This window comes from Squalius cephalus, assembly GCF_949319135.1.
Source record: "Squalius cephalus genome assembly, chromosome: 11".
In the NCBI taxonomy this organism is placed as follows: domain Eukaryota; kingdom Metazoa; phylum Chordata; class Actinopteri; order Cypriniformes; family Leuciscidae; genus Squalius; species Squalius cephalus.
The window spans coordinates 22,069,240-22,094,644 of NC_137132.1; the positions used below are offsets into that span (position 1 = coordinate 22,069,240).

The 25,405-nt window shown below is 38.5% G+C and overlaps 1 protein-coding gene across 1 annotated transcript in view; it reads left to right on the forward strand.

Moving 5' to 3' along the window:
- The first annotated feature begins 2,849 nt into the window (after positions 1–2,849).
- The window catches only part of dchs1a (dachsous cadherin-related 1a), a 108,396-nt gene continuing 85,840 nt past the window's right edge, over positions 2,850–25,405 (forward strand). Inside the window, exons 1-2 of the mRNA XM_079885580.1 lie at positions 2,850–3,230; positions 13,105–14,913. Coding sequence (XP_079741706.1) covers positions 13,126–14,913 — 1,788 coding nt within the window. The 5' untranslated portion in view covers positions 2,850–3,230; positions 13,105–13,125. The remainder of the gene's footprint in view (positions 3,231–13,104; positions 14,914–25,405) is intronic.

Here is a 25,405-nt window from a genome sequence, read left to right on the forward strand (position 1 = left end):
GTGAATCAACTGCATGTTGAAAATTAGCTTATGGGTTTGCTTGGTCTTGTTTGCCTGATGGGTTCCGTTCCACCCAGATACAAATGTTCTGGCTTCTCTGCAGATCCCAATAACATTTAGTCATGTTGTAAACATTTAATTGAGAGTTTACCAAATTGTGGGCAAACGTTCATTAGCTCAGATACATTCATAGCTGTTTTGGAGGCCATTTTTAACCTGGTGCACATACCTAGGGCTTTTCAGTGTTGACGTCAATTTGTAGGCTAGCTTGGAAAGCTATTTTGTTCCTTTGGGAGTTTATAATGGGTTTTAAGCATACCAGTTTTTCATTTATAGGAAAAATAAGGTCTGTGGTTAACCTTACTTGAAGATAAAGTAATAAATGACACCTATTTATTACAACAAATGTGAATTTTGAAACAGTTTATGCTTTAAAAATGTAAATGCTAACAAGGACTACAGCTACCACAAGGATGCATTTACATGCTTGACCAAGTTAATAAATTATATGATCTATAAGTTATGACAATATGGTTTTTACATTGCTTTAACTCATCAAAATAAGTTAAGCAATTTTCAACTTTTTTTTATAAGTTATACAAGATTCAACTCCTTTTTTAAAGTCAGTTTAATGTAATATAAGTTGAAATGACTTAAACATCCAAGTTGATTGTACTTAAAAATTTAAGGCAGCAACTTTTTTTTTTAACAGTATGCCAACTCTTTCTATTTTTGAAAAACAGTAGTTTTATTGAACGAGAATGCATTCATTTGATCAAAAGTGACCGTAAAAACATTTATAATGTTACTAAAGATTTCTATTTCAAATAAATGCTATTATTTTGAACTTTCTATTTAACAATGTAAAATGTTTTCACAAAAAAGATGTTAAGCAGCACAACTGTTTTCATCATTGGAATGATTTCTGAAGGATCATGTGACACTGAAGACTGAATATATTAAATTGTAATTTAACTATTTTTGATCAAATAAATGCAGCCTTGGTGAGCATAAGAGTCTGACCCCAAACTTTTGAATGATTGTGTAAGCTGTAGATTAAACAGGAAAGTTTCTTGGAGTAATGTTAACCACAGACTTATTTTCTTACCCTAAGCTAAATCTACAAACTGAACAGCTCTATTACCTTGTATCGATAATAGTTACATCATCACTAAGTAAACATATTGTTTAGGAGTATAGCTGAGTGAAACATACAAAAGTTTCTAACCTTGTTTCCTGTCCTCATAATAGTCAGATGTCTCTCAGCCATGTGCTACTGAAGGAAGAGCATCTGTATCTTTATTTTCTTTCCCATCAGCAGTTTTTTGGACTCAAGGGTGTATGAGACAGATTTTTTCTTCATTTTTCAGCCTAACTGACTGCCAAGCCTGTCTTCTCCCTAAACTCCTTTCATATAAATAAACTATATAGTATATTTTTCAGGAAAACTTCATCTCCTGTCTAATGTATTTTTGTATCTAGATTTTGGCTTGGCCTTGTGATCCCATGGGCTCTTAAACGTTATCACTTGATATACCATGTAGACTGCAGTACATGTCGCTTCTGAACATTCAGGTCATTATCATGGTTTATTTGTAGCTTTTAGTAATGGTTGAAATATTAAATATGAATTGATTCCAAACTATTTATGTATACATTCATGTTTTAAATAAAAAATATATTTTATTTCTTAAAGAGGCTTTATACAAATTCACAACCAATGTTTGTTGCATGTGCTTTAGTTGCTCTATGCTTTAGTGCTTTATGTGGTACTCGTTGCCTTAAAATTGTTAAGTAAATAAACTTAATGCTTAATTGAAATTTTTTTTTAAGGTATGTGAACTTGACAATTCCACATTACTTTTTTTGATTATGAAGTTTATTTACTTAATAATTTTAAGGCAACGGGTTTCCTCAATTTTTTTCAAGTTAAGTCAAGTAACTGATCACTCACAGTGTAATATATGGAACGAAATATCTGTCAATTTATAGTTTAAATAAGATGAATGGAACTTTCCATAATTTTTTTTCTTAATACATACTGAATGGGAAACCATGACCATCCAAGTAAGACTGCAGTGAGGTTTCCTATAGGAGGCTAAAATACATTTCTGATGTATTGATAAAAATATTTGGAAAGGTGTTTTGCACCATAATGAAACTATTGAGTTCTGTACAGTACAAGGTCCTTAGGAGTACTTTGCCTTTATCTGTGTCAAAGGGATTTATATGCAAACAGACAGTGATTTGTACTTTTTGTTGTCTCCTAGGATTGATGGGGTCAAAAAGTGATTCAAGGTTATGGCTCCAGCTCTGCAGCAGATGAAAGTAAACATCCTCCAGGGCGTTCAGCATGCTTCTCTTAAGACAATCACCAGATGGGAGGAAGTTACATGACCTGACTGTTGTCTTGGCCTTCGCTCGCTCGCTCTCACCCAGGCCACATCGCAATTTGCAAACCTGTATGACAGTTTTCTCAAGATTACTGTTTTTTTTTTTACACCTTTTTTTTTCTCATTTTTTTTTTAATTTTTTTTTTTTAATGTGTGTGTTTATTTTTGTCATGTCATGAACTGTGTATTATATAATATAGATTGCATGGTTTGTATTAATTATAAATCAGAAGGTGAATTAATTTATTCTCACTGGTAATATTTCTGAACAAATAAACAGTACTAAAACAGTACTTTACATTTAGATTAAATTGAAAGAATATATAAATTCAATTCCTTCTGAAAAAGACTGGTGGCACCAAAGTCTGAACAAACCACGTCACAATGTTTTGGCTCGCTGTCGCCCCTGTTCGGTGAGGTCACGCTATTACCACGCTCTTGCACGTGCTTTATGAATATTCACGCTGGAGTGGGACGGCTGGTGTCGAGTTTCACTCAAGGAGGTTGAGAGCGTGTGTTGGAAGTGTGGATTCTGGAGTTGGATGCTGTTGTCGAGGCTGACGGACTGATTTCATCCTGTCTGCTGCGCTCAGTTCGGAGGACAGAGCCCTTTTGAACTGGTGCAGCGTATTCTGAGCTTGACAACAACAGGGGAAATACAAAAAACTGGAAATATACTAGTGGAAGTTTTGTGGCACGCGAAAGTTAACTTGTGGGAAGATGGATATAATCTAAAACGGATTTTTTGAAACGACATTTCATTTTTGGGTGGTTTTCCTGCAGTTGAACGTTGAAACAGACTGGATCTCTCTCACTGAAAAGCACGAACAGATGAGTGTAAGTGTTTCATAGACATTGAACTGAGATTTGATATCACATAATTAAGCTACAAAACTACAACGCTTTCATCTTAGCGCGCGCGCTTATGGCAAGCCGTTTTAACATTTATTCCTTAAAACTGACTAGTAGCCTATCTATCTTGATATCACTAATAGGCTACTTATATTTTGACTTGTAATAAATAGCCCAATAAGCCAATAGTTACCCAATCTATCTAATAAGCCACTTATTATTTTGGACACTATTTGGACATAACTCGCTACTTTTTAATTTGGACAGTTGGACTGTTCCATAACTATTCCAGTTTTACTGTTATAAATATCAGTATTAAATAAAGCAACTGTAAATGAGATTTAAAAAAAAACTTACAAAAAAAAAACTGGAAAAATTGGAAAAACCTTAGTGTTTGATAGTGTAGAAGTAGGCATAATAGATAACGAATAGATAGGCTAACTAAATAACAAGACCTCATGATTAGTTACTGGATATAGGAACAGTCCAGTCAACAATTGGAATATGTTATCAGTACAAAAATTACACGATTTTTGGTGCAATTGGACTACTTACTATTATTAAATTAATAGTAACTTAAAGATAGATACTAGTGAGTTTTAAGGAATACATGATAAGACAGCTTGCCATAGTTGCTTGCAGTGTATATGCTACTTTGTGGGCTAGAATGGAAGCATAGCATAATGTCAAATTTTGTCGCTGTGCATGTTGGGTACCTGTCATATACATTAACAAAGATTTTTGAATTTCTCATTGCAATAGACATTGAAATAAATGCGGTTATTGAGCATTGTCGTACATTTAGAAGTCCATGACCAGGCATTTAGTTTTACTGCAGTGTTTCATGTGCAATCCAAAGCTTTGGTGAGACCATTGAGATGTCAAGGGAGAAGTTGTAATTCAGACTTGAGAAAATTGTTTGTTTGAGTAGGTCTACATTACATTTGTTTTTGGGCTTAATACATTTTCATGTCAGTTGTTTGCATCTATAGTTTAGATTTATGATGGTTATAGTGATTGTAAATTTTATGGTGGTTATTGTATGGTTATCGTAAATGTGTATATGATGGTTATTGATCTTTCTGAAGTGGACGTGCATGCATTGTTTTTGTTTCTTGTAGACCGGGTAGAAATGGAGGTTAGGCAACTCTAAAAACAAAAATTCTTGGAATGAATCAGACCTGCACCATACTGTTAGTAATGAATCAATGCAATTAATCTGACAATCTGTCATAATGCAGCTGATATTAATATCAATACTAAGTTAAGAGTGCTATTATATTTCTTAACCATGACTCATAATACACAGTAGAAGTCGGCTGGTTAAGAGATTTTCTGTGGTTTGCTGCTGCAGTTTGACCACTGAGCTACAGTTATTTGTATATTCTGCACTGCTGTTTTTAATCTAGCCTTGTATTGGTGTAACCCATGTGCGGGCCGCAAAAGCCTCCCAAACGTTTTTTTCCATTGAGGGGGTGATTTGTATTGCATAACTTTAGTTCTTTGCTTTTGAGAATGAATTAGAGAATACATAAAATGCCAGAGGAGCAGCTGTGGCAGCCTGTGAAAACCTTGAGAGGTGAGCTTAATTAATCTCGCCTCCAGTCTATTGAAAACGGAAGGTTACTTATCAAACTAAAGAATAATCCCTACAAAATGAATGTATCTGATTTCAAATTCAACAAATAAAAGTGTTGCATCCACTATATCACATACAACATTTCCAATTAAATTACAGTTTTAATGTATTTATTAATGCCACCCACAGCCTGACCTTTCTTGGCCAGTGTATCTCAGATAATATTTTTGGCAATGTGTTGGACCTCAGAGGAAATCAGTTGCAGAATAACAGGGGCAGATGTCCAGTGGTCATTTATTTAACTTGGTTGACACGGCAGAGCATATAGATTTTCTCTCCTTGCAAGACATTCCTCTTAAATTGGTTGATCAGTGGAATTCTTTTGTTAGCCATAGAGAAGTGCTGTGCTTTTGTGTTGGTGACTGGCTGGAGTTCATCTAGACCGCATTCCAAATCTCCCTCTGAGGATGAGAATAATTAATATTCAACAAGATAATAAGGTTGTTTTCACTCATTCAGCTCAGTTGACTTCCATTTCTCTGGTTTGTTGGTTGCCAGTGTGATACTGCAGATATAAAGCTACTGTTTCCACCTCTCTCGTTGAATTTTGAGGCTATTAGATTATAACGCCCCGCCCATCACCATCCGTTTGCTAAACTCCACATGTTCGCACTCACGGTTTTGGGATCTATCCATAAGATTAGTCAGTCCCATCCCAAGTTAATTCGTGTTTCAGTTTGTTCAGGTGAAGTCATGAGCTTGAAAATGAACCATGTTCCTCACGCAAATAAGCAGACTGCATCAGGTCGTTTATAGTATAATGGTGTTTAAATAAGAACAACATGTTTGATTCAACAGCCACAATGAAACATTGAGAATCTAATAAATCAAAGATAAAACTAGAAGGCGACTGTGCTAGACAGGAAGTGTAGGCTAGTTGATTCTGGAGCAAGCCGGGCTGAGGAAAGGTTTAGAGCTTGAACCGTTTTTTATTAGTTTCTAGACTAAGCGAAATGTATAAAGTTTGCTAAGAAAATAGCAGCAGAATTGATGTCTGACCCTCAGACAGAGCAGAACCAGATCGAATGCTAAAGGGCTTTCAAGACATTCCAGGGATTATGTCACCAGACTCTCGTCCCAATGGACGATCGGTTAATTTCTCAGCTCCGTCCCTGACCTCGGACTGTCTCGGGTGAGCTGAGATCCATTCAGATGTTGGGGGAAAAAAGCGGGGTCGTTGCGCAGTCACACACTCACAACTTTACATCACTCTTGATCTCATCCTTTTGGCTCAGGAAACGATTCTCTGATGATCAGACAGTTCCAGTACCTCTGCTGTGGTGTAGTTAAACCCATCCTTACAGGTCTCTGGTGGAGCTCTACAACCGTAAGCAGTTGCAGCATCTGGTCTCCAGAGTGGTGTGCAGAGATTGCATGCCAGAGGGCTCTTGCCCCTCATCTGCATTTCTCATTAGGTTCTGAAGGGCGGTGTGTCTGTACACATGTCCTATAAAGCCATGTAGGGTCAGTTTGTGACCTTGTATTTTCTGAAAAAATGCCTTTGTGCCCTGCTGCTGGTTGCTTTTAAGGGGACTGCCACTGTAGTAAGTGTACAGTTTATGACAACTGTAATATTATAATGAACACCTGTAGCTGGGATTTTGCATAGTTAGGCTATACATGTTTGTTGCCCTTAGCATGCCTAATAATTATGGCATGAATTATACATTCATTGAAACACAGAGATGGGAGATCATGCTGTGCACACACAAACATTCAAGAGCACAGAAACTTATCAACGCTGCCCTGCAACTTTTATTTAAGGTATAGCTCACCCTAAAATGAAAATTATGTCAGTCATTTACTCATTATTTTAAAGCATCATTTACTCACCCTGGTGCTGTTCTAATGCCTTATTCCTTGTCTTTTTCGGACCACAAAAGGAGAATAAAAAAATAAAAAAATAAAAAAAGATGTCTTTCAAACACTCCTGTGTGTATCTGTGTAAGCGCTCGGTGAAGAGCATCATTGATGTATATTTACAAGTTTTTGAAGCGCTGATCAGTGTACCCAATCACAGACATTCACTCAACAGCGCTCAAAGCGTCACATTTTTTAATTTTCAGTACCAACTTGGTACAGACAACACTATTATAGGCCATCTCTTATGAATTATTATGACTTCATATCATTCTCTAATTAATTCCTTGTTGAAAAGTCACTTTCACCATGAAATATATAAGGTTTCAGAAGTAAAATGGTTTGTGAATGTTGTTTTGTGTTGATTTCTGTGGATTTCTGCAGATTTGCCCCCAAAATCAGTGTAAAAAAAATCTGAAGACAATGTATTTTGTAGCTGTCTTAGCCTAAGATAGTACATAAACATAAAATGGATATCTATCAAAGTAGCATTTGTAATAGGCGTAACTTGAATCTCCTGAGGGACAGAGGAAGACAAAATATTGCGGCTATGGCTTGTACGTCTCAACCTGATATGGATGTGTTTGACTGTGGGTTCAACAACTCAAATATATATGGTTCTCCATATGGCAACAGGCATACCGGACATGATACCTCTCTTTGAAATGATCCGCAAATGGGATGGTACAGTCTGTGTTCAGTTAAAACTACACACAGTAAATTTCATAAACTCTGTACTGAACTCCTCCGCTGCAGCCAGATGTTTCCAATTTCGCACCGTAACCGAAGCTGTATCAGCTGGTGTCATGTTCAAAGGACCCAGCAGCACGTGCGGTTCTTTGTTTTCTTCAGCGCGCAGACCTCTTCCACAAACATTTCCACAAACACACTCAGCAGGTTGGAGGGTGTGGGAAAAAGATGGTCCCCTGAAGCCAGAACATCCTAAATGCTGGCCAAACCACGGCTGATAGGGCCTTGTTTTTTTCCCCCATGGCTCAAATGTATCTGATGTAGATTGGCAGTGCACGTATCTGAGGCCTGCAGGTGGTTTTCTTCTTTCCCACCAGCTCCTGTGGTGCACGTCTACCATGGCTTATGTTGGACTACTGTACTGAGAACGTGGGATCAGCCATTGAGTAAAAGTAAAGGGATGGTGGCACAAAATACAGTGTTTCCCACAGGATTTTGTGAATCTGTGGTGGGTGGACCTTGGTACCTCTAGGGGGGGTCCGGGGGCATGCCCCCCGTATAATTTTTTTGTAAATTTTAAAGTAAAATATTTTGTAAAAAATGTATTTAATTCATCAATCTGGTGCACTTTGGTAGTTCAAAATTAAGAGCTCCAACCCATATTTAGTGTGCAAATTGAACAAAGAAAAAGTAATTGACTTGTACCTGACCTTTAAAAGGAGTCTCAAACCTCTTTTTAGTTGTGATACTGTATCAGTCTACATTACACTACATAGGAATAATATTATAACTTATTATCATTATTATGACAGTAATAGTCATACATTGTAAAACAAATGCACTGAAAAATAAATTAAACTTTCATAATTGGTTTTGTCCAAACTAGTTCTATACTTGAAAGAGTTAAACACTGGCGTCAAAAGTCAAGCTTTTATTTTGGCGGAAAACAAGTTTACAAACGCCTCTCTCATTACAAATCTATTAAAATTCTGCAATCGTCAACTATGCAAATGTGAAAATAATGCGTAACTGGTGCCTGCTGCGTTTCCAAATGCACGCTAAAGCACATGCACAAATAGAGTTCACTGCATTCATTCACTGTGAACTGAGACGCCGAGCTGATCACGCGCTGATCGCGTGAGGGACGTGCACACTTCTCTTTGCGCAGCGCAAACTGACAGTTTTTTTAAAAGGACACAAAGCCTTATCGCACTTTCGATTTTAGTTTGTTTGAGAGCAATGGCGGCCGCCACAAATAAATCAATGTATGGGAATCACTAAAATGCATTTAATGAATCCCATCCGCATTTTCAAAGTACTTTGTTTGATTCGCCTTAATGATTCTGGTTCCTTAATGGCAATATTCACGATTCGTATAGTATTTGCAAGGAATAGTTATTTCCACAAAAAATGATTTAAAAAAGTAAACCTTTTTTTAAAAAAAGAAAGAAAAAAAAATACTAATTTGTTTTGGAATTGGAGTGTACTGGTTCTTCTGTATGTTTTTGGCTTCAAAAAAGAATCAACTCATTAGACTTATTTGTTTTTTAATCGGACTACACAGGTTGCACTATTTGTATTTTATTAACTAAAAAGAGTCATTCGTTCGGGAGTCGGTTCCTGCATTATAAATCATTGTTTTATAAGGATCCGGTTCTGAATAAGAATCGGTTCTTGGTTCCCAACCCTAGTTATAGGCGCAGTGTGTGCGTAGGTGGTGTTTGCAGATCTTTAAGATACTCCATTATTGTAGATAAGTGCTTCAACATGAGGCTTCTCTTGCCAAGTCTCACTGGATCTGAGTGATTTTCTCAAACACCCAGAAGTTGTATTGGAATTGATCACGATTGGCCAGGTTGGTTGTTTTCTTTGATTTCTTTTGGTTATCTTGTAAAAGCAATAAAATATTAGGAAAATAATCCCAGTGTGACAGCATGTTTGCTTGAGATCAAATGATAGTCAACGTGAAGTTAATTTGGCCCAGCACTAAACATGCTTTAAAATGGAAATATTTGAGTTGCCCAATGTTGAGATTGATTGTGTTACTTTATGGCTGCTTAGGGTTACTTTTTTTAGGTCGTTTTGGCTTTCAGGGTCTTTTCTCACTCATCATTTACACTGAAGGGGCCAATATACTGTATTGTCTTTACCTCATTCACCCTCTCAATCTAACCAAAATGAACTTTAGAAAAAACATAATTCTTTAAAGCCGTGTTTGCAGTCATTACGGTCTTCCAGCATGAGTGTTGTTTGAGGTGTCGTGAGCAACGTGGACTTCTTCCACTGGTTGGGAAAACGTTTTGGACATCAAGTGATAGATGATCAGTGTTGGTCTGGCCAGCTGTGGTTGTTTTCATCCCCAGCGTCTTGGCCAAAGTGGTTTCAGTGTTTAACAGAGCAGCTTCTTTGGGATTGTTTAACTCCAGTTTTCTGCTCTGTCAGATCTTTGGAACCGTTGTGTGGAATGAAATTTCTGGCTAATGGAGGAAGGCTGCAACACTTGCTCAGAAATATTAGTGGTCTAGATACTCACAAATCTGCTATCTTCTATTCTTTGGAATGGAAGATTATTTTTAATTTTTTTTAAAGTACAAAACTGCCCTGAGGTGCTTGGAATCATCAGGTGTGAACAGCTTGTAAACCATTATTAAATGTCATTGTGGAAATTCTTTAAATTAGATAGGGCAGACTTGTTTTCACTTCATCTGTGTCAGATTTTGTCAAGGAATAGACTGTGCCTTGCACACAAAGTGTTTTCTTTTTTCTTCAAATGGGCCATTTTCTATAATTAAACCATGAGCCCTTTGTCATATTAAGTGGTCTGGGTTAAACACATGACCCAGAGCGCTGGAAAGATGCCCAAAGATGGAAAGTCAGAAACAGTGATGTAACACCTCTAACATGCTATTATAAAAGTAGCAAAATATTAAGATATATGGCCAACGTCTTGAATGGTTTGATCTATGTACACCCTACTATATAAATATTGTTTATGAATAATACGTTTTCAACCTTTAGATTTAGATTTACGAGGAGAGAGAAATACTCTTGGATTCAGAGGCATTAAATACAAGAATAAGAAACTTATCTTGGGCAAAATAGCAGTTGTCTTGGTTCGTTTGCTGTGGTACATGTCCAGCCCTTTGGAGGTCTGCTCCAGCCGTTAGTAAAAGTGGCAGTGCCCGTTGAACACATCTGTGTAACTTTCTTTCAGCCTTTGACAATGTTTTGGACATTGCCTCAATGTCTGGAGAACAAACCTATCCATCATAGCTTACTTTCTGCATTTTTAGCTTTTCAAAATACATCACTTGATAATTTATAAGCTGTTTTTCTCATGGAGACCATAAAATGTCCTCACAAGGACAGGGATTTTGGATATTGCCATCTATGTGGGGATATTTTGTCCCCATAACGTAGGGTTTACCCGGACCACACACACACAGACTTATGGTCGTTGTATTTAGAGGTTTGGTGCACATAATCTACGTTGGAGGTATTTTGTGTGTGTGTGTGTGTGTGCTTGCTTGTACTTTCTTAAACATACGAGAGTGTTCCTGCTCGTGTGTGTGTGTTTCTCAGTCCCTGTGATGCTGACAGACTGAAATTAGCTTTGGATTCCCATATGCACAGGGCAGGCTTCCAGCAGACCCCAATTACAATGCAGCAAAGCCAGAGAGGGTGCAGGGCAGACTGTGTGGAGCCCTCCTGGTCTGCTCCGTCGCTCAGGCACACACACACACACACACACTGTCACTACCACAGACTTGACAGACTACCGCAATGAGGCGCACAGCACGCACTGATCTGACTCACACACACTGGCGCTTACACGCACATTTAAATGGACACCTGCATCATCAGACTCATTCACACACATTTTAGATTAACCACATGTGCAGCTGTGTGCAAGAATCAACACCACCAGTTATTCTGAAGTTAATCGAGTTAAACCTACACACACATTGAGACATACTTACCTACTTAAAACAAATACCCTGTGGGGTAGAAAGTGAAAATAATTAGCATTAGAATTTTGCAGAAGGGAAAAAATATATAGCTGGAGTCCACCACCGGAGGGAGCCTGTCTGATTCCTACAGTATGACAGAGCAAAAGTATTTCCTGTGAATCTGTTTTTATTTACTTTATGAAAACATGTGAAATTCTGTGGTTTATAGTAAAGAATTTTGCAGTGATTGAGAATGACATGATTATTTTCCTTGGCCTGAAATTGAATTTTGTGGCTTTTGGTAGTAATGCAGATGGTGACAGGCTCATCTTAAAACTGCTCATCATGCCTCTCTCTCTCTCTCTCTCTCTCTCTCTATATATATAATATATATATATATATATATATACTGTATACACACACACAAACACACACATAGTAGCTTGAAATTATGCAGCTTTTGAAAACAAGTGTGCATAACGTCCTTAATGTGTGTGTTTAAATCTAAAAGGCACTGGTAACCTCTGTCTAGCTTGCTTTTGAAAATAAAGGGGGTCAATGTGATTTACAGTGTTGTACCTTTGGATGTGAATACAATTTTCCTGTAGTAATTTTATTCCACAAAAGGAACCAGAAAACCACTCAATTCATTATTCCTCGGATAATAAGCTCTCAGTCATAACTTTCTAAATTTCATCTCCTTTCTTTGCAGATCCTTAATACTTGAAAAGCTGGCCTAGATGAGTCAAGTTCCTCTAACAAGCATACATACATATTTAAGCTGTGTCTTGAATGTTTATAATTCATTTGGACCCAGAAAGATCCTACTCCAGGAATCATCTATAAAAGATTTTGTTTCATAATTTCAGCAATAAGGTTGTCATAGTTTGCAGGTCCACAAGCTACAATTTTATGGATGAGGAATTGCTAATTTAAAAAGGAGCTGGAGGAACACTCAGAGGAGACCTTTGTGGTTTTAATATATTAGAATTGGCCCACCAGCGTTTTTCTAGCTTCATTTTGTGCATTAGTGTTGGCATTAATATACGACAGGGTTAAAACTGAGTTGGCTTTAAAGGGTACTCTTGGCTCTCTTTTGCATCAATGTGGGTTGCAGTTGTATAGTTTTACTAAAAAAGGGGGGCTCATGTTAGCCACAGTCTCTATTTTAAGCTCCTGTCCATCACTGCACTGATATTTTGCTGTAGGAGGACATTCCTTAAGTTTACACCCCAAAAGAAATGAGATTTGATGTAGTGAGTATTTCAATGAGGGTTTCAAGCTTGGATCTCTCTAACATACATGCCAAAATTGACTAAAATAATCAATATAACAAGATGAAATATTGACTCAAAGGATATGTTCATCAAAAGACACAAACTATGACTTAAAACAATAAGACTGTGATTTTTTTTCTTTTCTTCATTTGAATACAGACTAGAGAAGCTTTTCGCATAAGCTGCGTCTTGACTTATTAGCTGACAGTAAAATGCAGGGACAATGTGTGCACATGGTGTGCTGCTGCATTATTAAAAAAGAACCCATGCAACATGTGGAAAGCCACTTAAGCATTCTTGTCATAACTGTAACCGAGCCTGCTTTTGTAATCCATCTTTCTGTAATGCATGCTGCTTCTTTTTTTGATAATGTTGGACTGTTTTCTCTTAGTTCTCTTATGCTTGTTTCTCTAACTAATGTCCTTTTCCATTTGTCCTGTCAGGTTTTTTAAGAAGAATTTTCAATGAAGAGAGAAGGAAGGACAATTATGGATCCATTGCATCAAAACAGGACTTTGAAGTGGTGGATACTGGTGATCCTCTATGTGGCACTACACCTCATGACCATCCAATCATCTATGGTGCCAGGAACATTGCAGCTCCAACTAGATGAGGAACAGCCTGCAGGAACTGTAGTAGGTGACATCAGTGCTGGCCTCCCACCTGACATGATTGCAACCCACTATTTCATCTCAGATCATCAGGGTACAGGTGTTGGCATCGATCTGGATATCGACGAGAGTACAGGGATCATAAAAACAGCAAAGGTCTTGGACCGAGAAGTACGTGACCGTTACAGCTTCATAGCAGTCACCATGACCGGTATAACAGTAGAAGTCACCATCTTAGTCAATGACATCAATGATCACGCACCAATGTTCCCCAGAAAAAGAGCCACGTTTAAAATCCCAGAGCAGACAACCATAGGCACCAAGTTTCCTCTTGATCCGGCTGTGGATGCAGATGAGGACCAGCTCACTACGCAAGGTTACATCATAACGGATGGAAATGTAGGACAAGCTTTTCTTCTTGAAACCAAACGAGGATCCAACAAAGTCCTTTACTTGGATTTGGTGGTCAATGCAGTTTTGGACAGAGAGACAAGATCTTCGTATACACTACTCTTGGAAGCATTTGATGGTGGTTCACCCAAGAGGACAGGACAGATGATCCTGGACGTGACTGTGCAGGACATCAACGACAACGCTCCAGTCTTCAACCAGAGTCGCTACCATGCAATGATCTCCGAGAACCTTCAACCTGGGAACAATATACTGCAGGTGTTTGCTTCAGATGCCGATGAAGGTGACAATGGGTTGGTTCTCTATGACATCAACAGAAGACAGAGTGATCCTGATCGCTACTTTGTCATTGACTCTCGAACTGGAGTTATCACTCTGAACAAGCCTTTGGATTTTGAGATGAGAAGAGTTCATGAGCTTGTGATACAGGCTCGGGACAATGCCAGTCAACCAGAAATCACCAATGCCTTTGTGACCATCCAGGTGCGAGACTACAACGACAACCAGCCCACCATGACCATCATCTTCCTCAGTGAGGATGGTTCTCCACGCATCTCTGAAGGAGCACAGCCAGGCCAGTATGTGGCTAGGATTTCAGTCACGGACCCTGATTATGGAGAATATGCCAATGTGAATGTATCTTTGGAGGGGGGTGATGGAAAGTTTGCTTTGACCACCAAAGACAGCATAATTTATCTCATCTGCGTGGATAAGATACTTGATCGTGAGGAGCAAGACCACTATGAACTCCGAGTCATGGCCACAGATTCTGGCACCCCTCCGTTACGGGCAGAGTCTTCATTTACCATTCAGGTCACAGATGTTAATGACAACCCACCTTTGTTTGACCAGCAGGAATACACCCAGGTTATTCCAGAGGTGGCCTTTCCGGGAAGTTTTGTTGTACAGGTTACAGCACGGGACAAAGACCAGGGACCCAATGGGGATGTTCAGTACAGCATCCTACAAACTGAAGGAACTCATTCAGATTGGTTCAGTGTTGACACAATTACTGGTATTGTCACCACCCTGACCCAGCTTGATTATGAAACTGACCCTATACCGAGTGTAACTGTTGTTGCAACTGACAGGGGTCGACCACCACTGTCTTCTACAGCTGTGGTCAAAGTGATCCTACAGGATATTAATGATAACGAACCTGTGTTTGGCAGCAAGTTCTACAATGCATCCATCAAGGAGAACGCCGCAGCAGGGACCTGTTTCATGGAGGTAGGACTATCATTTCTTTGTCTTCAAATGCTGAATTTGTATTATACTGATTAATATGCAAAATTTGGGGGCTTTTTAAAGAATGACCTGTGTGAAAACCCCAATGTGGAATGACTTGTGTATATTTAAGACATATTGCTAGAGTGCTCTTTTAAAGTGTGTAAAATGAGTAAATGGAAACAGTCATTTTAGGAAATTGACTTGGAAACCAGCATGATGAATTGTAAGATATTGAAGAGTGAGCTTAAGTAAGCTTTGTTTGGGTTGGACTACTTCAGTAGGGAGTTACTCTCCTCAGGCTGTGGGAGATTGTTTTTTACTAGCTGTTCTTACTTACACTTCTCAATGGTTTTCACTGTATTGCATAAGGTGGTTCAGATAAGTGCACATTTAAAGGCAAAAGCTTTCTGGTTCTGGTATTTACAAAGAACCGGTTCTAGATTCACAACCTAACTTTTCATGTGAAAATTACATCGGATAAAGTGTGAGGGGTCAGTTGAGGTTTGGACTTTGGTCTCATCTGGCCAAGAATTCTTAGTCCCTGTTGTCTGCTTACTATAAAAGGCACATTCTACGTTTTATCAATGTCTGTACAGGGACTTCAAGGTTTTTTTTCTAATAAGTTTCTCCACAGGCAAATACAAAGCTCGTAATACATTTCCTAGTAAATCAAAACGTGTAATTTCACATGGTCACATATCAAGTGAAGGCACATTAATGCTTTCTCTGTGGTGGATTTGTGCTGGCGGGGGTTGAGACACACTCCAGCGAGCTGACAGAGGGCCCAGCAGACGGGAACTTGGCTTTGGGGTTTCTCCGGAGAGAGGGAGGATCGTGCCTGGGAGAGATTTTGGGACTGACTGACTGCTTTCTGCTACAGAGTGGGAATAGGAGCTGCATAGGGTCAAGTGGGAGGTCTGGGAGTAAAATTAGAAGTTTATAGTGGTATTACTTAAGTTCGGAATTAGGAATCGGATCAGCAGCACTCAGGTCTACAAATCAAGTGCAAATCAAATCTGATTGTGGCTCCTGTCTTGCTGTCAGTTTCCATCCTCATTCAATGAGTGCAAATGGTTCACAGACAGTTGCGAAAAGACTTGAGTTTTCAACATAAGAACAAAATAAGGAGTTACTAAGTCTATCCTTACAACCATCAAAGCAAACTTGCCAAGGACGAGGTCCAAACCAACTGTCTCTCAGGCTGTGGCACAAATGACTGCTGTAGATGGGAGCTGGCATGCCACTCAAGAGCAGTTGGGAGTTTGATGATGCACAGACTGCAGAAATCACTGCCAAATCCACATCCAAGCATCACAGCACGGCACTTGATGAGTTGCTTTTTTCCCTTCATCATAGATCCCTGTGCACAGAGTTCCCACCGCCTCCCTTTTTCTGAATCAAAGCTTCTGTCCAAATGCCATTACAATGGGTCTATTGTGATCATTCATTTAACATCTGAACCGGGCTTGATTTCATTTTTTCCAGTGTATCCCTCAGCAGAGCATGATTAGTTTAATGTGTACTGGCACTGGTGGTTTACTACATTTAAATTTTTTGTCACTTTGCTTGTGCGTCATTGCCGTTGGGCTGAGGAATAATTAAATTGGTTTTATTTCTCTTTTGGTGGAATTTCCACTCTTTGTAGTGTGAAAACTCTAGCTACTCTCTCCAGTTTTGTTTTAACCGCAAAGATAACACGCAAAAGACTTGTGGCATTGGAATCAAGGGTGTCTAAGATTATAAGACGTTACTAAATTCTTAAAAGGACCATAACCCTGCTTTCAATTATTACTCTCTTATTTATAAGGCATAAAACTGAGTTGATAATCAGTGTTGGGTTGGGCAGGGTTTTTATAGTTTATAATTTTAATTAATGTTTTTATCAAGTCAGTTTTATTTCATTTTATTTCATTTTATTTTAAATTTGTCTCCAAGTTACTTTTCATTAGTTTTCATGACATCATTGTTAGTTTTATAGTTTATACTTATGTTTAGTATTTATTTTAGTTACAGAATTATAGGGCTGCCAAGTTAATGTGCTAACTTGTATCATTCAAAAATGTTTAAGTTTCTCATCACTTTCTAGTGTTATTTGTATCTAGTAGCATTTTCATGTTTAATGGAGGCGCGTTTGACCTATACATTTTTATAATATATTGTGTATCCAAAACTAAAATTATTTTTTATCTTATTTTAGTTATTATGCTAGTTTTTGTTTTTATTTATTATATCATGTAGAATATTTTCTTATCTTCAACTTTCAACTTCAACATTTATTTATTTATATAGCACATTTAATAGCAACGTTGTTGCCCAAAGTGCTTCACAGTTAACTAAAAACAGTAAGACATTCACGTATAAAGGCATATATGAAGGTAAGACCACACACTCTTGGACATACCCCCTCACATAACAGTATAGTGAGGTCAGTGTAGAAAGAATTAAAATAGTGAAAACTAAAAGAGAGTAAATTATATCTACAATAGCCGCTTTCCGACCAAGTAGTTACATGAACTTAGTTCTAGGAACTGTCCACTTCTAAACAGTTCTAACAACTACTCTCCCCCAAACTCGGTTTTGCTGTTTGCGTTCGCACTGGCCAAGTGGCCATAGGAACTGGTAGGAGGGGTAAGGGAGTGACGCAAGCACAGTGACTTTTATTTTGACGGCGCGACGGACCTTTATTTTGGCGGCGCTGAGAACGCCAGAGCAAACAATGCTCGCATTCTATGTGTTTATTAGTTAGCGATCTGTCTAACAGTACTGTTTAATATCTTATCAGATAGAACTGTTATAGAAAGTAGACAGTATATGAAAAAAGGTTATTAGCCTATGGCGTGTGGTTGTTGTCCAGTGTTGCTAGCTGGGCAGATAAACATAATCATGTTTGGCTTGGTCCCCTCAAAGTTGCGTTGGATTTTCTCTTCAGCATAAAGGTTTAGAGACCCATCTATCACTGTTTTCCATGTTTAAACTTTGTATAGTTAGTTTATTGAGTAAATATATAGGCTATAATCTGTGTGTTTACATTCTAGCTGTTTTAAAAATAGCGGGTGCTGGTGTTCCACGTGCGTTCGGTCAATCAGCGTACACTAACGTCACGGGTAGTTCCTATAGACCCTTTTACAGTTGGTAAACATGGTGACGTATTTGTGTGGGCGGGGCTTAGCTGGAGGCAGAAAGATCCCTCTGGCCGCTTCACTAACGCTAGTTTGCAAGTTTTGTTAGCTTGTTTTTTAACAATGACTGTAGAAAATCCGATTTTGTCTTAATGTGCAAGGTCACTCACTGTCCAGGACCGTGATTGTTATTTGCAAAAGTTAATTTTAACGGACGGAACCAGATGACCGTACACGCTCAGTCAATGGACGATCTGACAGGATTAACGTTAACGCTACCTCTGGTTGAGTGGCCTGACTTCTACACCTACCCGATAGAGAAACCGAGGGTAAAGAGAAACTGAGGGCATATATATATATTTAGATGCCTATAACTATGTGCTGAATGGTCATGTAAAGACTTGTGTGGTACAATCCGCAGTTCTGCCTAGCCAGCGCCAAGAAGACGACAATGTAAAGAGTGACACTACGGTGCAATTTTAATGATATGAATATTTTCTAGAAATTAAAATTCCAGATACAGCATACTAATTTTTCATCGATTCTTGCACCCAACAACACAACAAGATGACATTTAATAATAAAAATAATAATTGAAGCTCCTTATTATGTAGCCGAATCTGTGCTGGTTTGTATTGGCCGCCTCCAGTTTTCCGTTTGTTTTGCCTCCAGCTAGCGCCGTGACGTAACTGTGACGTCGGCACAAAAGGGGTCTATAGTGCTGGTTTAGACCCTACTCTGAAGTAGGACCTAAATTAGTTCCTACAAATGGAGTTCCTAGAACTAAAATCGTTCCTAGTTCCTGCGGTGTCGAACACGCCGCCATCCGGGTACTTTAGCCAATAGTTCTAGGAACTGTGAAAAGGTTCCTCCGGTCGGAAAGCGGCTAATGTACAATGCACTCAACTAAAAGCTAGGTTAAAAAGATACGTTTTTAATTGAGACTTAAAAATTTCTATTGTCTGAGCTAGCCGGATATGAGAGGGAAGACTGTTCCACAGCTTAGGAGCCACAACTGAGAAAGCTCGGTCACCCTTTGACTTCTTTTTGGAATAAGGGACTGTCAGCAGAAGTTGGTTCGTTGATTTTAATGTCCTGCCTGATTTGTACGATCCTAAAAGGTCAACAATGTAGTTTGGGGACATGTTATGCATTGCTTTAAAAACCATTAGTAAAATCTTATACTCAGTCCTGTAATGAACCGGTAGCCAATGAAGACAGCGTAGTACTGGAGTAATGTGGTCCCTTTTTTTAGTGCCATTTAGAAGCCTAGCTGCGGAATTCTGCACCAGCTGTAGACGACGCAGTTGACGTTGGCAGATCCCTGCATAAAGAGAGTTGCAGTAGTCTAGTCTTGATGTAATAAAAGCGTGGACGACGACCTCCAGATCTTTAAAAGTAAGAAGGGGTTTTATCTTAGAAATCACTCTAAGGTGATAAAAGCTATTCTTTACAACAGAATTTATCTGTTTGTCAAAGCTAAGCAATGAGTCAACTATTACGCCAAGATTTCTCACACTATCTTTCACCGTCATTTATAATGGAGCAAGGATATTGGCTATCTTCTCTTTGCAATTTTGTGGACCAAATATTGTACTTTCAGATTTTTTTTCAGAGAAAGTTTTTAGAGAGCCAAATTTTAAGCTTATTCAAACAGTCCAACAATGACTTGAGGGACTGTTCGTTCCTGACTTTGAGAGGTAGATAGATCTGTGTGTCATCAGCATACATATGATAAGAAATGTCATAGCGACGACAAATAGATCCCAGAGGACACATGTACAGAGCAAACAATGTAGGACTCAAAATAGAGCCTTGAGGGAGGCCATATTTTAAGGTGACTGCAGAGGATGAAACATTTGCAAAATTAACAGAGAATGTTCTGTCCTGTAGATATGAATGGAACCATGTTAGCGCTCTTCCACGAATGCCAACCTCACACTCCAACCGGTCTAAAAGAATGGAATGATCAACACTGTCAAATGCGGCACTGAGATCCAATGTAATTAAAACCGCTGCCAGCCCAGAATCAGGTACTAGGAGGTCATTTAGCACTTTTACCAGAGCAGTCTCTGTACTGTGCCTAGCTCTAAATCCAGATTGGAAATTATCCAAGATATCATTCTCACTTAAAGCTGCCGTAATTTGAAGTAACACAACCTTCTCTAATATTTTAGATATAAATGGTAGTTTTGAAATTGGGTGAAAATAATTCAGATCAGTGTAATCAAGGCCAGGCTTTTTGATTTGGGGAGTAGGCTAACCACTGCTTGTTTGAGACAGGGTGGAACAACACCATTTGATAATGAGCTAATCACAATAGATAGTATACCAGGGCCTATGGTTGCAAACACATCTTTAAAGAGCCGGGTGGAATAGGATCTAGAGGAGTAGATGACAGTTTCAAATGCTTGACTATATCTGCTAGTGCTGGAAGAGAGACAGCATCAAAGTGATCCAGTAAAGAAGAACATGGCATGGGGGTTTCTAGAACAATATTAGAGGGTACAATTCTTTCTCTTATTAGTTCAATCATTCTAACAAAAAAGTTCAAGAAATCCACACAGGTATAAAGTGTAGATTCTGTTAAAGACGGAGTAGTCGGGTTTAGCACAGTGTTTATTGTGCCAAACAGAACTCTTGGGCAGTGCGCTGTTCTGCTTATTAGGTCTGAAAAATATTTAGTTCTAGCTGCTTTAGCTGCATGCTGGTAACTGCTGAGCGTGTCTTTTAGGATTTCATAGGAAACCTGCAGTTTGTCTCTCTTCCACCTGCATTCAGCTTTCCTGCAAGCCTTTCTAAGGGCATGCGTTTCATTATTAAGCCAAGGCTGAGATCTAAGTTTCGACCTTTTAAGCATGAGCGGAGCAACTTCATTTATGATGTTTGAGCATAGAGAATTAAAAATATCAGTTAATTCTTCCCTATCTAAACAGGGTCCAGAAGCCTCAATGATAGAAGAGATAGGGCTAGATGCATGCTTCAGCAAAAAGATTTGTTGTCACCTCATTTACAGGTCTAAAATAATAATCAACAGATTGGTCTTTTGGTGTGGCAACAGGCAGATCAAAGTAAAAAATACATATCTATGGTCAGATATACAATCGTCTTCTATAGTCACACCACTAAGAGACACACTCAGAGATAAAATTAGATCAAGAGTGTGACCATGCCTGTGTGTGGCATCACGAATGGACTGTTTTAAATTAAAAGAGTCAACAAGTTCAGAGAACTGCTTTGCAAGTGAGTTAGATGGGCATCATACATGAATATTAAAATCCCCAATGATTAGAAGATTGTCAGTGGTCGGAACAATAAGAGAAAGAAAGTCTGAGAAGTCCGCAATAAAATCCTTATTGTATTTAGGAGGACGGTAAATAAGTGCACAGTAAATGGGACAAGTCAGTTCCAGCTTAACTGTTTGCAGTTCAAAGCTTGGATATTTCTCTACTTGTAGTAAGGTACATTTAAAACTGTCTTTGAAGAGTGTGGCCACGCCCCCTCCTCGACCGGTGGATCTTGGCGTATTTAAAACATTGTACTTTGGAGGCAGCAACTCGGACAGAGAATAAGTATACTCCGGGTCGAGCCAAGTCTCAGTTAAAAACAAAAAATCCAAATTTTGTGATGTAATAAAATCTTGAAGTTATATGTGTTTTATTCCCCACTGACCTCACGTTCAGCAGTGCAGCTTTGACCGTGACATGATCCAGAGGCTGTGCTTGTGTTAATGGTGAGTACTTTAGTTCCTTTAGATAACGATAGTCCATTCGTCGACTCCGTTTAAGCGTTTTCAACAACAGAGGCCGAAATCCTGGCGCAGGCTGTTCCGGATGCAGCGGCAAGATCCAGGTCCGTAGAAGCGTGTAGTTTCCATGGGCCGCCCGGGCGTCCCTTTGCTAAGCGTCCACTGCGCTTTCCTTGTCTTTTGTGGCGCTTCTTTCTAGAATGCGATCCACAATGCAAGCGAGATATCTCCATTGGTATGGACATCCGATGTTTGAAAAAAGAAGAATTATGTCCACTGTCGATATAATGATGATCTATATAGTTGATTGAGGCTTGAATGTCCAAGAGTATTGAACGATCATGCATCAGCGTAGCTGAGGTTATGCATGAGAACATGGACATTATTAACATGACAGCACAAATAATTGCGAAAGTACGGTGAGCGTGACGGCTTGCCGTGCAACATGCTGGTGCCATCTCCTATATATATGTTCTGTGCTGTAATAATTACTACAAAGTTTACAAACTTTTGTAAACTTTTTTCAACAGTCATTTCATCAACCGAGGTAATTTATTAATACTTAAGTATTGCTCCCAGCTGGTATCATTCCAAATCCCAAATCTTGGTAACCATCTATCCATCCCTGCTATTGTGTGATATTGTGAACCATTTGGAAAGTTTGGAGCTGTAATGGAGGACCCAGATGAAAGGCTTCTCTTTGGTACATGCGTAAGAATGGCTTGAACTCAGCTGCTGTTTTGTCTCTTCTGCAAGGACACTTCACTTTTTTAGGCTATTCACAACACACTCCAACTGCGGTCTTGGACATGTTCACCACCGGGATGACGACAGTTTTTCACTCTGTGTGAGGCAGCTGCATAATTGGTACATCTAGTCAAGTCTCCTTTTTCTTCATGATTTGAATTGAGAGAGCTGTGAAAAAGATGGAGTGTGGTTGCTCCACAGGTCTCCACAGCACAATAAGGCAGGAAAGGCCTTTGTCCCATTCAGATTCATTGAACGCCTTGAACAATCATCTGTTAGCATAGTCTTGTTAGCGCTGCATTCTATTTCTAAAGCCATTTTTCTCTTTTTTCATTGAAACACTCATCTTTGTGCTTGTTTGTTCTATTTTTCTGTGACTGTATAATGGGCTCAAGCAAACAGTACTGTTCTCATGCACAGTAGGGCTGGGAAATATATTGAATATTTATTTACAATATATAAGCTGTGATTTTGCAGGTGTTATAAAATTAAACAATATTATGATTGCAATGATTTTATTGCACTTTTTGTTTGGCCATTATTTTTCCTAAAGACCACTCAACCCACTAGACCAGGGCTATTCAATTAGTTTCATTCGAGGGCCGCATTATCAAATCGAAAAGTTGAGGTGGGCCGGTGGGTTGGTTTGGGGGTTTAGCTTATTTATTGAAACATAACAGTTTCAATAAATAAGTTAAAGTAACCCTAAAAAAGTGTGGTATTTACTTGGAAATGTGGTATCCAACAGTATGCAAATATATAAAACCATAATAAATAAAAAACTTGATAATTTACAGCTGTGTACAACTATTTTCCTTGGAACAAATAAATTATTTATACAAACTTATAGCTGTTGGTGAGAAATAATAATTATTTTATTTATAATTGTTATGCTTAAATGAAAATATTCTGACAGTGAGACTTGTTAACCACAGGCTACTCGCTGCCACTGTATGAAAAATGCCTAAACACAAGTTAAAAACTATACGCACCTTTACAAAGAAACTGACATAATTTCATAAGCATTAATTATATATTCCTCTACCCACCTAATAAAACTAATGCAATATAAATCACTATATTTACTATTATACTATATAATAGTATAGTAGCCTATATATATTTACTATATTTATTTATTTATTACTACATAGTATTCAATATAAATATTGCACATTTCTGCCCAACCATGGTAAATTAGGCTACTACAGTACATTCATGGTAAATGTTTGAAAGGGTGATTAGGGGATTTAAAGTCTTCTAATTTCGTTCATGCCACAATGTTTCTCCTGCTTTCCTCATCAGTCTTGTTGGGAATGTTGAGGCTGTTTCATCCGATTTAATACTAATTGAATCATCGAGTGATTTGTGGTTTGTAACAGAGAGGTTTCTGTCGAACTGAAACGCTTCCCACTGGTTGTCGCAACGCTGTTTAATATAGCGTCAGGGACCGGGAGTAAACGCAACTCCGTGCTGGGCCGTGTTGAAACAACTAGTGAAACAACTGAAAACATTGCTATTTGTTGTTACTGTCCTGACCGAGAAACCGCTTCAGATGATTCAGTGACGGAGCGGTCCGAAGGAATCCAAATAGGTTTAGACCGTTATGAAAGCGTGTTTAGAATCGAACCAAAAGAATGATTCATTCACGAATGATTGGTAGCCTATCGCTGGTTCAGTCGACATAAATTCGGGACACATATAATAACTGCTGAAATATTCGCACGTAAAACGTTTCTCAGGTCAATCGGAGAGAGTATCAAACTGAATTAGCCGCACCGCCAGGAAAAGAGGAGGAGGGAGGTTGGTGCCGTCGAGCCGCATGGAGATGATTGGCGGGCTGCATTTGGCCTGCGGGCCGCCAATTGAATAGCCCTGCACTAGACCACTAGAATCCCCATTGGCTAGTACATTTTTTTGTTTAAAGTAAAATCTAAGAATTTATTAGCCAATGGCTAATGAAAGACATTATTTAGTAGCCCAGAGTGAAGATAAAGTCACAAATGTGAGTGACTTGCTACTTAGATTAGTTTCACAATTCTTTTTCTCATGATTCATAAGTATGAGAGGCATATTTAATAGGCCTAAATCTCAGATTTAAACTTCAGTAGCAACACAATGTTAGAATTGGTACATTTCAGAGAATAGATTAAGCAAATCAATGAATCAACTCTGAATTGGTACAAAGAATCTGTGAATTTCAGTGAATCGATCCAAAATCTGGTTCCAGCTTCGTTCCAGGGTCACTGCCTTTAAAAATGTTTATAGAAACATCCGTGTGGCATTTGTCATATATCAAAATGTTTGTGTATAATTTATAGAATTTTCCTTCCTGTGTTCAATCAGTAAAGAACATTGTGTAAAACTTGTCTTAATTTTATTTTTAACTTTTTTAATTTTTACTGTTTTGAGCTGGTTGAAATTTAAATTAAAAATTATTATTCCTCTGATTCCTCTGAGGTTTAATGGCAAACATTAACTTGACTTTTAGGGATGTTCTTCCTTCCTCATGGGGAGCTGTGTACCTCCACAGCTTCTTATCTGATCTAACTTCACAGCTCATTAAGAGGGTGTCAGTACAACCACACAACCCCCTACCTTCTTAGAGAGATCTGTCAACACTGGAGGCTCTTTAAGAACTTGAGAGGAGTCCGAATATTTGAGCCAAACCAAAATATTTTGGCATTTGCCCGTTTCAGAGCTCCGAGTACAACTTGTGTGCGTCTATCAGTTTTCCCTTTAGCCTCAAAGACGTTTCCTGTCTCAGTCGTTTCTTGGCAACTCTCTGCTGGAAGTGAAGTCCAAGTCCTGCAATGTCCTTGAAAAGACATCACTGATATTGTTCCATTTATCTTCCAGAGTCTTTGATTGCCCCCAT